At 42.3% G+C, this 17500-nt stretch overlaps 1 protein-coding gene across 1 annotated transcript in view; it reads right to left on the bottom strand.

Moving 5' to 3' along the window:
* Positions 1-10867: 10867 nt before the first annotated feature.
* picalmb (phosphatidylinositol binding clathrin assembly protein b) overlaps positions 10868-17500 on the bottom strand; it is a 15155-nt gene continuing 8522 nt past the window's right edge. Inside the window, exons 11-24 of the mRNA XM_083886373.1 lie at positions 17167-17290; positions 16937-17070; positions 16731-16837; positions 16012-16140; positions 15845-15919; positions 14512-14676; positions 14061-14171; positions 13260-13376; positions 13129-13159; positions 12906-13005; positions 12365-12424; positions 11803-11907; positions 11105-11207; positions 10868-11022 (exon numbers count right to left, since the gene is read on the bottom strand). Of these exons, the coding sequence (XP_083742499.1) occupies positions 11121-11207; positions 11803-11907; positions 12365-12424; positions 12906-13005; positions 13129-13159; positions 13260-13376; positions 14061-14171; positions 14512-14676; positions 15845-15919; positions 16012-16140; positions 16731-16837; positions 16937-17070; positions 17167-17290 (1345 nt within the window). The 3' untranslated portion in view covers positions 10868-11022; positions 11105-11120. The remainder of the gene's footprint in view (positions 11023-11104; positions 11208-11802; positions 11908-12364; positions 12425-12905; positions 13006-13128; positions 13160-13259; positions 13377-14060; positions 14172-14511; positions 14677-15844; positions 15920-16011; positions 16141-16730; positions 16838-16936; positions 17071-17166; positions 17291-17500) is intronic.

Below are 17500 nucleotides of genomic sequence, written 5' to 3'. Positions count from 1 at the left end.
GTCCCACTGAGCTCAGATCAAACTCAGACTTTGTGAATCTTTTGTTGAGTTTTTGCAGGTTTGAACCTCGAGGAGCTTTGCTGTGGTCTGGAGTTGGAGGTGAGTAGAAGATGGGTTTGTTCCTCTCTTGCTCCCAGAAAGACTTCAGCTGCTTGATTCTCTCTGCTGTGTCCACTCTGTCTTTGTCTTTGTCCTTTGGTCTTGAGGACATGTTTGACTGCACCTTCTTCTCAGAGCTGTTGTGGACATGGTCTTGGTCCACGTGAAGCCTCTCAGCGTCTACAGTGTCTCTGTGTTTGACGTCAGTGAAGATCTGACTCTGCAGTGAAGGATCTGGATTCTCTTCACTGACGTCGTCTTTGTCCTCGTCGTCTGATCCAGGATCAGAGTGGATCTCAGACGTCCTGTGAGCTTTGATCTCGTCGTCCTCGTCTTTCTCTGATGAGACTTTTTGTCCTTGGTTGTTGGACGTGAGTATTTTAGGACCCATGTTTTTTGTCTCCCAGAACGTCTTCAGATGAGAGATTTTAGATGTTTGGTTTTCTTCGGCGTGGTCTTCATCTCCCACTTCCTGTGTCCTCGGTTCCTTGTCGTCTGTTGTGTCCGATGCTCTGATTTGATTAGCCTGATTAGCCACATTAGCTTGTGTAAATTCCACAGTGTCTTTGTCTCTGCTGGTGTCTTCACGTCTGTCCGAGGTCTTCGTGGACGTCTGTGGTTCTTCTTCAGTTCCTACAAAGTCCAGACTGTCTAAGCTGCGGCTGAACCAGTCCAGCACCTTAGCGATGGAGTCTCCGTCCCCAGTAGGACTGCTGGCCTGAGTGGACAACGTGAAGACATTTTTCTTCTTCGTCTTCTTCTGCGTTTGCTGACTCGACTTCTCGATGTAGTTGAGATCGTAGGAAACAGGAGGATCTGGATCTGAAGAAGACAAGAGACCAAAGTGTCTCCACTCGTCCTTCAACAGATTATTATATTATATATGTGTCTGCGACTGAACTTACCCACAATGCTTTGCGTCAGACTCAGGTCCTCGTGCCTTGCTGTGGTTGCCACACTGCTGCTGTGGCGCCCCCTGTCTGACTCTGAGAGGACTTCTTCTCCTTCTTCTTCTTCTTCTTCTCTTTCTTCTTCTTCTTCATAAACAGCAGATCTGAAATCACAAACATGTTTTTAATAAAGTTTTTAAACTAATTTGGTTAAAAGTTGAAATACGAAAAATCCACTGACTGTTTGTCTCCGTCCTCACTGATATGAGACCAAGGCTGAGAGACGTGGCCCAGTGGCTGATGGGAGTTTTGGCCCAGTGGCTGATGGGAGTTTTGGCCCAGTGGCTGATGGGAGTTTTGGCCCAGTGGCTGATGGGAGTTTTGGCCCAGTGGCTGATGGGAGCTTTGGCCCAGTGGCTGATGGGAGTTTTGGCCCAGTGGCTGATGGGAGTTTTGGCCCAGTGGCTGATGGGAGCTTTGGCCCAGTGGCTGATGGGAGTTTTGGCCCAGTGGCTGATGGGAGCTTTGGCCCAGTGGCTGATGGGAGCTTTGGCCCAGTGGCTGATGGGAGTTTTGGCCCAGTGGCTGATGGGAGCTTTGGCCCAGTGGCTGATGGGAGCTTTGGCCCAGTGGCTGATGGGAGTTTTGGCCCAGTGGCTGATGGGAGCTTTGGCCCAGTGGCTGATGGGAGTTTTGGCCCAGTGGCTGATGGGAGCTTTGGCCCAGTGGCTGATGGGAGTTTTGGCCCAGTGGCTGATGGGAGTTTTGGCCCAGTGGCTGATGGGAGTTTTGGCCCAGTGGCTGATGGGAGTTTTGGCCCAGTGGCTGATGGGAGCTTTGGCCCAGTGGCTGATGGGAGCTTTGGCCCAGTGGCTGATGGGAGTTTTGGCCCAGTGGCTGATGGGAGTTTTGGCCCAGTGGCTGATGGGAGTTTTCCTCGGCAGAGCTGTCGGCTCGACTAAAACCTGGAGCTGAATCTTGGTCGGGTTTTTCCTCAGAACTGGATCCTCGCTGGACACTTGGTCTCGGAGCAGGAAGCAGGTGAGTCGGCCTCAGAGGGAAGTCTGCCCCCTGCAGGACGTTAACGTCTGACTGACCTCTGGACAGAAACGTCCTCTTCTTTGGAACCGGTTTGAAACAGAGCGACGAGTTCTCCGACGTCTGACTGGAAACAGTTTGAGCTTTGACTTCTGAGAGAAAACACGTCATCAGAGATCTTTGTTATTCCAGGTTTATTCTTAATAAAAGTCATCATATATCATCAGAATCATATATAATATATATATTTATATATAATATATCAAACTCTTTCATCTTTTAACTCAACAACAAGTTTCTTATTCATTTCACTGGAAACTTTGTTTTATTTGTAAAGAGTTTGAACTCAAACATGGAAAAAATATTTTTTTTATAAAACACTAAAATCTACAAATTAAACTTGAATGAATAAAAGTCTTTAGTTTCTTCAGGTCAAAGGTCAAACCTGTCTCAGTGGGCGTCGACGTCTGCTCGTTATTTTCTGGCGTTTCCACGACGACGAGTGAAGCTCTGTTGAAAGGGTTTGATCTGAGCTGGAAATCAGAAGAAATCATCAACGTTTGGGATGAAAATGTAAGAAAGTGAAGATTTAAAGGAGAGAATTTTGACTCACTGATCTCGGAGAAGGAACTTCCACGTTTACGTTCACCTCTTTTTCACAATCGCTGCAAATAAAACATGAGAGTGTGTGAACGTGTGAGTGTATGAACACATGTGTGAACGTGTGAGTGTATGAACACATGTATGAATGTGTGAGAGTATGAACACGTGTGAACGTGTGAGTGTATGAACACATGTATGAACGTGTGAGTGTATGAACACATGTATGAACGTGTGAGTGTATGAACACATGTGTGAACCTGTGAGTGTATGAACACATGTGTGAATGTGTGAGTGTATGAACACATGTATGAATGTGTGAGTGTATGAACGTGTGAGTGTATGAATGTGTGAGTGTATGAACGTGTGAGTGTATGAACACATGTGTGTATGAACGTGTGAGTGTATGAACGTGTGAGTGTATGAACACGTGTGAACGTGTGAGTGTATGAACACATGTATGAATGTGTGAGTGTATGAACACATGTGTGAACGTGTGAGTGTATGAACACGTGAGTGTATGAACACGTGTGAACGTGTGAGTGTATGAACACATGTATGAACGTGTGAGTGTATGAACACATGTATGAATGTGTGAGTGTATGAACACATGTATGAACGCGTAACAGACGGTGAATGAGTGAGTGAGTAAATGAGCGAGTGAATGAGTGAGTGAGTGAGTGAGTGAGTGAGTGAATGAGTGAGTGAATGAGTGAGTGAATACCTGTTGTCCTGCAGCTGCATTAGATCCAAACATCTGGCAGGTTTTGGTGGAGCAACGATGTCAGAACCTCGACTGCTGGAGGTTCTGGATCGATCTGATCTGACAGAACCTTCTGTAGAAGAAGAGTGAGTGAGTGAATGAAAGAGTGAGTGAGTGAGTGAATGAATGAGTGAGTGAGTGAGTGAGTGAGTGAATGAGTGAACAAACCTTTCTTGTAGTTGATTGAGTTCATGATTATTTCTGATCCGTGGATTTTGTCCAAGTGTCGTCGACTCTTTGCTTCATAAAACCATTCACCGCTCAGAAACTTCAGTTTGTTTTCAGACTCTGATTCAGGCGTCAGGACTCGCTCCAGCTTCCTGTTCACAGTCAAATCAGTCTTTAAATCATCTTTAAATCATCTTTAAATCAGTCTTTAAATCATCTTTAAATCATCTTTAAATCAGTCTTTAAATCATCTTTAAATCATCTTTAAATCAGTCTTTAAATCATCTTTAAATCAGTCTTTAAATCATCTTTAAATCATCTTTAAATCAGTCTTTAAATCATCTTTAAATCATCTTTAAATCAGTCTTTAAATCATCTTTAAATCATCTTTAAATCAGTCTTTAAATCATCTTTAAATCAGTCTTTAAATCATCTTTAAATCAGTCTTTAAATCATCTTTAAATCAGTCTTTAAATCAGTCTTTAAATCATCTTTAAATCAGTCTTTAAATCATCTTTAAATCATCTTTAAATCAGTCTTTAAATCATCTTTAAATCATCTTTAAATCAGTCTTTAAACATCTCTTCATTTTGTTCACATTTAAACATTAAAACTAACTTCATTAAACTATAATTCATTTAATCAAAGTGTTACATTTGTATCAATAACAGTTAAACCCCGCCTACTTTGAGGTGGAGGGAGGAGGAGCCTAAATAAAGTGTGGGCGTGGCTCTGGTGATGCATTAAAGTAAATTTGATATATTTTCAATGAATCCTCGTGTTTTACAATGTTTGTGTTTATGTTCTTATGTATTTGTGTTTTTTCATGAAACTCACGTTTGAATATTGTTATTTAAACTTCAGTGAAATCTGTAAATGTATTATTATATATTATTATATTATTATATATGATCATATCTTATTATAGAACATTTGTATTTCCTCGTCTCATGAGAATAATAATCTGCTTTATTTTTGACTTGATCACATAACGATGATCACATGAATTCATGTGATCACAGAAGACAAAACACTGAATATTTTTCAATCAAACTCAAATTAAATCAACGAAGGAAAATAAAATTACTCTGGAAACAAAAACAGTTTTATTATTATTATTATTATTATGGTGTGAGTGTGTGTGTGTGTGTGAGGAATGTGTGACTCCGCCCACAGGTTGAACAGGTGACGTCTGATTGGTTTATTCTGTTACAGACAAACAAAGACTTTTCTGTTTCTCTTTAAATTAAATCTGCAAAATCTCATTATGAGAAAAACATGAGCTGAAAATAACTCACTGTTCGTTCACTGAAGAACTGGAGCAGAACATGTGGTGTTCTACAGGGTTCTGCTGTGGGCCCACTGAAGAACATGGTGTTCTACAGGGTTCTGCTGTGGGCCCACTGAAGAACATGTGTGTGTGTGTGTGTGTGTCTGTGTGTGTGTGTACCTGACTCGTTCCTCCTCAGCTCTCTTCAGATCAGCGTCTCTCTTCAACACCATCATGATCATCTCCTGTTCCTCCTCCGTCAGGTGACTGAGGTCGATCATCGTCCTCGTCTTCACTCGTTCACAGAGAACGTCTTTCACTGTCAGAGAAATCACATGACAACACGTTCACCTGGATCAAAACACACGTTCACCTGGATCAAAACACACGTTCACCTGGATCAAAACACACGTTCACATGGATCAAAACACACGTTCACCTGGATCAAAACACACGTTCACATGGATCAAAACACACGTTCACATGGATCAAAACACATGTTCACAAGGATCAAAACACACGTTCACCTGGATCAAAACACACGTTCACATGGATCAAAACACACGTTCGCCTGGATCAAAACACACGTTCGCCTGGATCAAAACACACGTTCGCCTGGATCAAAACACACGTTCACATGGATCAAAACACACGTTCGCCTGGATCAAAACACACGTTCACCTGGATCAAAACACACGTTCGCATGGATCAAAACACACGTTCGCCTGGATCAAAACACACGTTCACCTTGGTCAAAACACACGTTCACCTGGATCAAAACACACGTTCACATGGATCAAAACACACGTTCACCTGGATCAAAACACACGTTCACCTGGATCAAAACACACGTTCACCTGGATCAAAACACACGTTCACCTGGATCAAAACACACGTTCACATGGATCAAAACACACGTTCACCTGGATCAAAACACACGTTCACCTGGATCAAAACACACGTTCACCTGGATCAAAACACACGTTCACATGGATCAAAACACACGTTCACCTGGATCAAAACACACGTTCACATGGATCAAAACACACGTTCACATGGATCAAAACACACGTTCACATGGATCAAAACACACGTTCACATGGATCAAAACACACGTTCACATGGATCAAAACACACGTTCACATGGATCAAAACACACGTTCACATGGATCAAAACACACGTTCACATGGATCAAAACACACGTTCACATGGATCAAAACACACGTTCACAAGGATCAAAACACACGTTCACAAGGATCAAAACACACGTTCACCTGGATCAAAACACACGTTCACAAGGATCAAAACACATTTTCACCTGGATCAAAACACACGTTCACCTGGATCAAAACACACGTTCACCTGGATCAAAACACACGTTCACCTGGATCAAAACACACGTTCACCTGGAACAAAACACACGTTCACCTGGAACAAAACACACGTTCACCTGGATCAAAACACACGTTCGCCAGGATCAAAACACACGTTCACATGGATCAAAACACACGTTCGCCAGGATCAAAACACACGTTCGCCTGGATCAAAACACACGTTCGCCAGGATCAAAACACACGTTCGCCTGGAACAAAACACACGTTCACCTGGAACAAAACACACGTTCACCTGGATCAAAACACACGTTCGCCAGGATCAAAACACACGTTCACCTGGATCAAAACACACGTTCACATGGATCAAAACACACGTTCGCCTGGATCAAAACACACGTTCGCCTGGATCAAAACACACGTTCGCCTGGATCAAAACACAAGTTCGCATGGATCAAAACACACGTTCGCCTGGATCAAAACACACGTTCACCTGGATCAAAACACACGTTCACATGAATCAAAACACACGTTCACCTTGGTCAAAACACACGTTCACCTGGATCAAAACACACGTTCACATGGATCAAAACACACGTTCACCTGGATCAAAACACACGTTCACCTGGATCAAAACACGTTCACCTGGATCAAAACACACGTTCACCTGGATCAAAACACATGTTCACATGGATCAAAACACACGTTCACCTGGATCAAAACACACGTTCACATGGATCAAAACACACGTTCACCTGGATCAAAACACACGTTCACCTGGATCAAAACACACGTTCACCTGGATCAAAACACACGTTCACATGGATCAAAACACACGTTCACCTGGATCAAAACACACGTTCACATGGATCAAAACACACGTTCACCTGGATCAAAACACACGTTCACATGGATCAAAACACACGTTCACATGGATCAAAACACACGTTCACCTGGATCAAAACACACGCTCACATGGATCAAAACACACGTTCACAAGGATCAAAATACACGTTCACCTGGATCAAAACACACGTTCACAAGGATCAAAACACACGTTCACAAGGATCAAAACACACGTTCACCTGGATCAAAACACACGTTCACAAGGATCAAAACACACGTTCACCTGGATCAAAACACACGTTCACAAGGATCAAAACACACGTTCACAAGGATCAAAACACACGTTCACATGGATCAAAACACACGTTCACGAGGATCAAAACACACGTTCACAAGGATCAAAACACACGTTCACAAGGATCAAAACACACGTTCACAAGGATCAAAACACACGTTCACAAGGATCAAAACACACGTTCACAAGGATCAAAACACACGTTCACATTGATAAAAAAACGTTCACATTGAGTCTCACTCAGTTTTCGTGATTTAAAGCAGAAGCCAACGACACAAACAAAGAAGAAGAAATGTGGCTCCGCCCACATGATCTGTATCCATGGAAACCTTTTTACAATCTGCAGTCTCACCACTAGATGTCACTAAAACGTAGACACTGGACCATTAAAATAATATATAATAATGTTAAACACAAACAAGTTTGAGCCTCAGACTACCATCCATGTACAGCGTATATACAAATACATGTGTATATAATGTATATACGTATATATATATATAAGTACATATACACACACACACACACAGTGTGAGTCACTGTGACTTCTCTGTTGTTCCTTCATCATTATACATTTAAATGAGTCTGGTGTTGACTTAAGAAACTGGTTTGTGACAAAACAGAGAAGCAAAAGACAAAGTGTCTCATGTTCTCACTTTATCATCATCATCATCATCATCAGTGTTTAACAGGAATAATTACACAAATATATATGATAGAAGTCAATAATAATAATAATAATAATAATAATAAAAGTTTCCTCAGTTAAACAAAAGTGTCTCAGCGTCAGATCATAGATGTTTGTTTTCACAGTGTCGATAAAGTTACTCCTGTTTGAATCATGTGACTCTGGACTGTGACCACGTTTATGAATAATTGACTTTAATAATTAAAGTTTGACTTACCTCACACAGTTTACACACACACACACATGGACGATCCTCTGCACAGCCTCTGATGTCTCTACTGTCCTTAATGTCTCTACTGTCTCTGCTGCAGCTGGTGGACGCACTGAGTCTGTGGACAGGACAGGACAGGGAGGAGGAGGAGGAGGAAGAAGAGGAGGAGGAGGAGGAGGAGGAGGAGGAGGAGGAGGAGGAACTGAAGTGACATGTGCTTGAGGGTGAGTTCATCCTGATGTAAGCTGCAGTAGCAGACAGTGTCCAGCAGGTGTCCTCAGGTTACACATGTCTGTTTGTTAAAAGGGTGTTACCCAAAAAAACAACCAAGAGCCAGAGAGGATGATGGGAAAAAAAAGAGCCCAGAGGGTGGAAGGACGTCCACTTAACACGCACGCACGCACACACACACACACACACACACACAAACCTGTGTGTGTGTGTGTGTGTGATCTTGTACAAACAACATTGTGAGGACCATAACATTGATGAACCATGTGAGGACATTTAGTCAAAGTGTTATGAAGTAAAATATCAAACAGTCATTAAAGATTAGGACCAGACTCAAAGTTCAGGTTAAAGTTCAGATTAAATCTTAAATAGAAAAAGAAAAGAGTGTTTTGTTGTTTTTGTGGAAGCTGCTTTTTATTTGTAAAGAAAAGACGTCAGTCTGCTACACATTCTATGACATAAAGAAAACATCACAATCTCCTGAATCAGATTTGATTGAATTGTTTTCATATTTCAAACATCTTTCACTTTAAGATCTCAAACACTCACTGTTTCTATTTACACTGAGCACCGATCAACAGCGCTCCTCCTCCTCCTCCTCCCCCTCCTCTTCCTCTTCCTCCTCCTGCTCCTCCTCCTCAAACCTCTGCATCTTTTATACATATTATTATTTTACATCAACTCTTCTTCTACGTTAGCGTAGCTCGTAGCCCCGCCCCCTCCCCCTCCCCCTCCCCCTCCCCCAGCTGAGGACCAGCAGTGTGGAAAGATGTGAGCAACATGAACAACAAGTGTGTGACATTCAGAGTGAAGGCAGCAGCAGCAGCAGCAGCAGCAGCAGCAACAGCAACGTCTCAGAGTCTACGTCAGAGTCTACGTCAACGTCAGAGTCTACGTCAACGACGTGTCAGAGTCTACGTCAACGTCAGAGTCTACAACAGAGTCTACGTCAACTTCACGTCACGTCAAGAGTCTAAGTCAACGACAGTCAACGTCACGTCAGAGTCTACGTCAACTTCACGTCACGTCAGAGTCTACGTCAACGTCACGTCATAGTCTACGTCAACTTCACGTCACGTCACGTCAGAGTCTACGTCAACGACGCGTCAGAGTCTACGTCAACTTCACGTCACGAGTCTACGTCAACGACAGAGTCTACGTCAACAACGGGTCAGAGTCTACATCACATCAGAGTCTACGTCAACTTCACGTCACGTCACGAGTCTACGTCAACGACAGAGTCTACGTCAACGACGCGTCAGAGTCTACGTCAACGTCAGAGTCTACGACAACGTTAGTCTAAGTCAACGACAGTCTACGTCAACGTCACGTCAGAGTCTACGTCAACTTCACGTCACGTCAGAGTCTACGTCAACGACGCGTCAGAGTCTACGTCAACGACGCGTCAGAGTCTACGTCAACTTCACGTCACGTCACGTCACAAGTCTACGTCAACGACAGAGTCTACGTCAACGACAGAGTCTACGTCAACAACGGGTCAGAGTCTACGTCAACGACGCGTCAGAGTCTACGTCAACGTCAGAGTCTACGACAACGTTAGAGTCTACGACAACGTCAGAGTCTACGTCAACAACGGGTCAGAGTCTACATCACGTCACATCACGTCAGAGTCTACGTCAACGTCAGAGTCTACGTCAACGACAGTCTACGTCAACGACTAGTCAGAGTCTACGTCAACGACTAGTCAGAGTCTACGTCAACGACGAGTCAGAGTCTACGTCATGACAGAGTCTACGTCAACATCAGAGTCTACGTCAACGCCAGAGTCTACGTCAACTTCACGCCAGAGTCTACGTCAACGACGCATCAGAGTCATCAGTCGAGCTTAAAGCAAAACAAGCTTCAGGTGAAGAAACTGAACACGAGGCACAGAATCATCAGAATCATCAAATTCATCAGAATCATCAGGATCATCAAATTCATCAGAATCATCAGAATCATCAGAATCATCAAATTCATCAGAATCATCAGATTAATCGACTCAGACTCTAACAAACTCAGCCTGAACGTGTGAAGTCAAACTTATCGTCTGTTGAACAAACAAAGACAAAGTGAATCATTAGTGTTTTTATATAATCTGTTTCTAACTCATGTCCTTTTTTAGCACTTCCTGCAAACTTTATTATAATAACATTATTATTAATTATTATTAATATTATTCATATTTTACCTCCATCTTAAACCAATAATCATAAATAAATACAAACACACGAGGAATGTTTACTGTAAACACGGTAAAAAAAGACCAGAACTAAACGAGCGTAAACGTCATTAGAGATTGGTGACGCCACGGCGTCTTCTGATCTTCATCATCTTCATCTTCATCATCATCATCATCTTCATCATCATCATCCAAACACATAAACATCAAAGTCTCTTCAAACTGATCCACGACCAGTTACTGAGGGAGAAAAGAGCGTTCTGACACGGTTACCATGGTTACTGACAGACGCTGCACCTGTGTGTGTGTGTGTGTGAGGACACCGTTACCATGGTTACTGACAGACGCTGTGTGTGTGTGTGTGTGAGGACAAAGCTTTGCCGTTTCCTCGTCTTCACGTGGACAAAATCTGCAGAGACACAAACACAGTGAGCGTGAGCTAAGCTCCTCCCCCTCACAACAACACCGACCAATCATAGAAGCTCTTGTACCTGAAGACAAAGACGTCTATAAGAAGTCCTTCAGAGACAAGTGAGCGAAGGGGTCGTGACCTCTGAGAGGACTCTGACTGGACGGACTGGAGGCTGCTGATGGCTGAGGGGGAGGAGTCAGGGAGGGGGGAGGAGTCAGCTTCATCTGTGACCACACTGACACACGGTGGACAAACACGGAACAGCACTCACTCACTCACTCGTTCACTCACTCATTCGCACACTTACTCGTTCACTCACTCATTCGCACTCGTTCACTCACTTATTCGCACTCGTTCACTCACTCATTCTCACTCGTTCACTCACTCATTCGCACTCGTTCACTCACTCATTCTCACTCGTTCACTCACTCACTCATTCATTCGCACTCGTTCACTTACTTATTCGCACTCGTTCACTCACTCATTCATTCGCACTCGTTCACTCACTCATCCGCACTCGTTCACTCACTTATTCGCACTCGTTCACTCACTCACTCATTCGCACTCGTTCACTCCCACACTCACTCATTCGCACTCATTCACTCACTCGTTCACTCATTCATTCACTCTCTCACTCACTCACCCTCTCACTCACTCCCACACTCACTCATTCACTCACACACTCACTCCCACACTCACTCATTCGCACTCTTTCACTCACTCTCTCACACACTCACTCACACTCTCTCTCACCCTCTCACTCATTCACCCTCTCACCTGAGCACTGGACACTGATCCAAAAGGGTTAACAGGTCTAACAGCAGACTGTGAGAACATCATAGATGGAGGAGTCATCATGGACATGGAGCTCATCTGTGGAGGCTGAACATTCACACGTTCACACTTTAGAAACACTCAATGAATGAATGAATGAATGAATGAATGAAGGACAAAAACAGCCTGAAATAACTCGACCACATGTTAACAATATAATTCATTTAAATCCACATGAAAACAAGACTTTCTTCTTTTAACTCAGTCACATGACGAAAATAAAATCAATAAACGAGTCATGTGACCTCAGGTCAGGAGGGGGCGGGGTCATGAGGGGGCGGGGTCAGGAGAGGGTGGGGTCATGAGGGGGCGGGGTCAAGTGGAAAGAAAAGCTACTTTTCAGTGATTTGTGATGATAAATATTTGACAGAATTTCAAAATAAAAGTGTTTGTGTAAAAAAATGTTTTGCTTTAAAGAAGAATCATAAAAGTGTCCTTGTATTAATTTGTCATGTTTGACGTGTCGTCATCACTTTAACTAACAACAGTTAGTTTGAATACTGACCACGCCGTATCCCATCATGCCTGTGGGCGTGGTCGCAGGGAAGGTCATGACTGACGGTTGCTGAGGACACAAAACACATTCATTCATTTAAGTGGTTTAAGGGCTGTTTTACGGAGAAAATTAAATATATATATATATATATTTGTTCTTGTTCTTGTACTTGCAGCATACTGAGGACCAGTGAGGGTTTTTTAACCAACAAAGTGAGGACATTTTTACAAAGTGAGGACATTTTGTCCGGTCCTCACTTTGTTATCATTCAAATCACTTCCTGAGGTTGTAAACATGTTATACTCTGTTTTTAACACAGATCCTCAATTTGCTACAAAAACCTGTTTTCCTGGTGTTTCACACACTTTTTGCTCTGGGGCTCCACCTGCAGACATGTTATGGTACTGCACCCAGTAGTTCTTTATTTGTAATTGTGTTGCTGGTCCTCACTTTGTCAGCATTTTTTTTACCTGGTCCTCAGTATGCAGCAAGTACAATAATGTGTGTGTGTGTGTGTGTGTGTGTGTGTGTGTGTGTGTGTGTGTGTTACCATGGAGACAGGGTTCCAGGTGGCGGTCGGCGCTGCCTTCGGTTGCCAGTTGGTTCCTCCCGTCATCCTCTTCTCCCCCGGCTGACTCCAGTGGATGTCGCTGCACGTGAACAACACACGGCATGTTAGCACGTTAGCACGTTAGCTCTGAATACACATGAACTCCTGATGATGATGATGATGATGATGATGATGATGATGAAGAAGAAGAGTCAACACTTACTTTTTCATCGTTCCGTTTCCGATGCCGAGGTCTTGAACAAATCCAAATTAGAGTGTTTTAGTTATTAAATTAATTTAACTGTATTTATTTAAATGAAATGATTTAAATGAAAGAGCCGTAAACAAACTCACTGCCGGCGAGATTAGCCAGAGAAGAGTCCAGGTCGTCTGACACCAGCTTCTCTGGCTGTTGATACGACGACAGGCTGGAACCAGCCACGGTCGGTTTGAGGATTCCTCCAGATATGTCTGAAATATATATATATATATATGTATATATATATATGTATGGGATAAATATAAATATACATCTGGAATATAAATATATACATGTGATAACATAACTTTATATCTGAAATATATGTGATATATATATATATATATATATCTGAAATATATATGTGACAAAATACAAATATATATATGTGATCAAATATAAATATATATGTGACAAAATATAAATATATATGTGATCAAATATAGATATATAAGTGACAAAATATATATCTGAAATATGTGATAAAATATAAATATATATGTGACAAAATATAAATATATATCTGAAATATGTGATAAAATATAAATATATATGTGACAAAATATAAATATACATCTGAAATATAAATATATACATGTGATAACTTTATATCTGAAATATATGTATGTGATAACATATAAATATATATCTGAAATATGTGACAAATATATATTTATATTTCTCACATATATATTTCAGATGTGTGATAATATATATATATGAAATATATGTGCTAAAATAGAAATATATATATGAAATATATGCGATAATATATATATATATATCTGAAATATATATGTGACAAAATATAAATATATATATATGTGATCAAATATAAATATATAAGTGACAAAATAAAGTAAATAAGTAATAATAATAGTAATAATAAGTGTCACCATCAGTGCTGCAGCTGTTTCCTCCTGAAGCGTTTGCTCCAAACACAGACTCAAAGTCCACCTGTAGACCAGGTGAGTGCTGAGGGGGCGGAGCCTGTGCTGCTGGGTAACCTTGAGCAGAGAAGAGACACATGAGGTTAAACACAGTTAGGTTTAAAGTGACACTGTGACCACGTCAGGGTAACAAATGTAAGACATTAGAACCACTTCTGCACAGCGCCCCCTATCACACTCTTGTCTTTGAAAGGAACTAATGAAAAAACAGTGAAAACAAACTCAGTTTTCTTATCATTCAATGTTACTGTCGTCACAGGACGGCCATTTTGTTTCAGATTATTCACATCATCTGTCCACACTTTAAACTGTCGTCCTGGTTCTGCTAACACCAGTGGTGATCAGGTGTAACGCTGCCCCCCACTGGTCAAACGTCTTCATCACAGTTGTTCAGTACCTCTGAAGAGACCTGAGACAGTCGCACACTCAGAGGGGAAAGATGTCTGCTGATGCTGCTGCTGCTGCTGCTGCTGCTGCTGCTGCTGCAGCTGCTGAGCAGACGACGCTGCTGCTGCTGCTGCTGCTGATGATGACGATGATGACGATGGACCACAGAAGGAATCTGACACCACAGAAACAGAAGACAGAGAGACAGGTGTTTGTAGAGAGACAGGTGTTTGTAGAGAGACAGGTGTTTGTAGAGAGACAGGCAGGAAGACGTCAGCTGACTGAAGTATCAAAGTCTTAAAGTTTGAACGTTCATTGACTAAAGGAGGACGAAGTTAAAGCTCCGTCTCAACATCTTCACCTTAAAACATCCTCATGGTTTTTAGTTTCCTCAACAGTAAATAAAGTGTTATTAAGACATCACTGCATGTAAATTAGCACAGTGAACGTAACGAACGTGCCGCGTTGCGTTTGTTTTTCTACGTCCTCGTAAACGCTAAATCACGAATGTGATTGAAATCTGACAAGTCCAGAGTATTTGTGTTCATGTGAACGCCGCTACACACACCCACACACTGACAACACTACACACATGTAGCAGAGCTAGTTAGGGTAAGAAAACTCTCTCGAAGCACTCAGCTAATAGCTGCTCGCTAGCTAGTTAGCTAGCTAGTTAGCTAGCTGCTTTCATAAATGGTCACTTATTTTCTGACATTAGTGTTTAAAGTTCAACGGTCCTTTGGATGTGTATCAAACCAACATATTCCAACACACTTTGACATTGTAACGTGCTTATTTGCGAAAATATATTACAATGAAATAGATCCTCGGCAGATGTGGCCGCCATCTTTGTTGAAAAATCTCGCTGAATTTGCAAAGCATCATGGGTAATTTTATCTTACACTTCATTTTAAGCCCGCATCAGAGCTCACTACACTTTGAGGGTTGATTATAAGGAAGAATCACACTACACTTCGCTCACAGCTACACACAAACGCACAAAACGTAGAGTTAGGACAAAAATGTAGGGTTAGTGGAGGTAAAGGGGCGTGGCCTAAAGGGACAGATTGACATTTGGAGAAAAAGGTAAATTTCCTCACTTTTAAGTTTGTGTCTTCAAACAAAACACTAAATATTTATATTATTGTAATTTAGTTTATCAGCATATATATCTATATATATATATATATATAGATATATGTGTATATGTATATATATACATAGATCTCAACCCACTGAGGGGGTGAACCAGAGTTTTTCCCCAAATGTCAAACTCTAGTTCTTCTTCACTTCCATGATGATGATGATGATGATGATGATGATGATGATGATGATGGTCGTACCTGAGACAGAGTGTTCTATCCTCACTGTGCGTTTGTAAACAGGTGAGTTTGAGTCAGTGAAGGGATTATAACGATCTGGAAGAAGCAGTTTGAGGTTAAACCAGTGAAGAAGTGAAGGATGTGAAGATGTTGTTGAAGAACAGACTAAACCATAAACAACTGTTTACCAGCAAACATCTCATGAGGATCAGACGAAGACACCACAGGTGTGTGAGCAGCCTCCAACGACACTTTACACAGGAAAGGGTTCAGGTTTGGAATGGAGCCATCTACACCTTCAGCTGAGGTGAAAGGATCTACAGACCAGGAGGCGAGGAGAGGAGACGAGGAGAGGAGGAGACAGACGAGGAGACAGACGAGGAGAGGAGGAGAGGAGACGAGGAGAGGAGGAGACAGACGAGGAGACGAGGAGAGGAGGAGACGAGGAGAGGAGACGAGGAGAGGAGGAGACAAGGAGAGGAGAGGAGGAGACAGGCGAGGAGACGAGGACAGGAGGAGACAGACGAGGAGATGAGGAGAGGAGGAGACAGACGAGGAGAGGAGGAGACAGACGAGGAGAGGAGGAGACAGACGAGGAGACAAGGAGAGGAGGAGACAGACGAGGAGAGGAGGAGACAGACGAGGAGACAAGGAGAGGAGAGGAGGAGACAGGCGAGGAGACGAGGACAGGAGACGAGAAGAGGAGAGAAGGAGACAGACGAGGAAAGAAGGAGACAGACGAGGAGACGAGGAGAGGAGACAAGGAGACGAGGAAAGAAGAAGAAGAAGATGAAGGTCAGAGTCAGACGAGGAGCAGAGAAGATGAAGATGAAGATGAAGATCTTCTCACCTGACCAGACTGTAGCTGGTGGAAGAGCTGAAGAAGCTGAAGCTGAAGCTGAAGCTGAAGCTGAAGCTGAAGCTGAAGAAGCTGAAGCTGCAGAAGCTGCAGAGTGAAGATGAGGTTGAAACGATGCCTGAAGGTCAAAGAGGTCACCGTCCATCTTCACTGATCTGAAGACACAAGTCATTTGATTTATTATGATTATAGTCGTGACCTTTGACCCTGTTGTTGTAAAATGGACTTTTAAATGAATAAAATGAGAGCGGTACCCGTTGGAGCAGCTGGCTGTGGAGAAGAGGTCTATGGCTGCTGCTGTGCTGATAGCGCCCCCGGTGGTGAAGACTGGTGATGTGTCAGTGGTGGCAAACGAAGGTCGTTTAGAAAGTTCTTTAAGTCTTTGTTCCTGAGTCACAGAGCGAGAATAAAACAAATCAAACAGAAGTTTATTTATCTGCTGCTCTTGTTGTTGTTGTTATTGTTGTTGTGTTTGATAAAAAACCTTCAGAGCTTTGAGTCGAGCTTGTTCTTCTTCCAGCGCCGCTTGTTTCTCACGTTCGTCCACTTTAGTGAAGGACATGCCGGTGGACGCCAGAGAGGACACTGCGTTTGACAGAGTGCTGGCCCTGCACCACACAAACAAACAAACAAACAAACACACACAGGCATAAACAAACACAGACACACACAAAGACACAACAAACAAATAAACAAACACACAAAAGAATAAACAAAGAAAAAACAAACAAATAAAGGAACATGGAAATAAATAAACAAAGAAAAAACAAACAAATAAAGAAACATGAATTTAAATCAAAAAGGAAAAAAAGACTTTA

Source organism: Microchirus variegatus, assembly GCF_963457635.1.
Source record: "Microchirus variegatus genome assembly, chromosome: 3".
Lineage (NCBI taxonomy): Eukaryota > Metazoa > Chordata > Actinopteri > Pleuronectiformes > Soleidae > Microchirus > Microchirus variegatus.
This window is presented reverse-complemented; position numbering and strand designations above follow the sequence as displayed.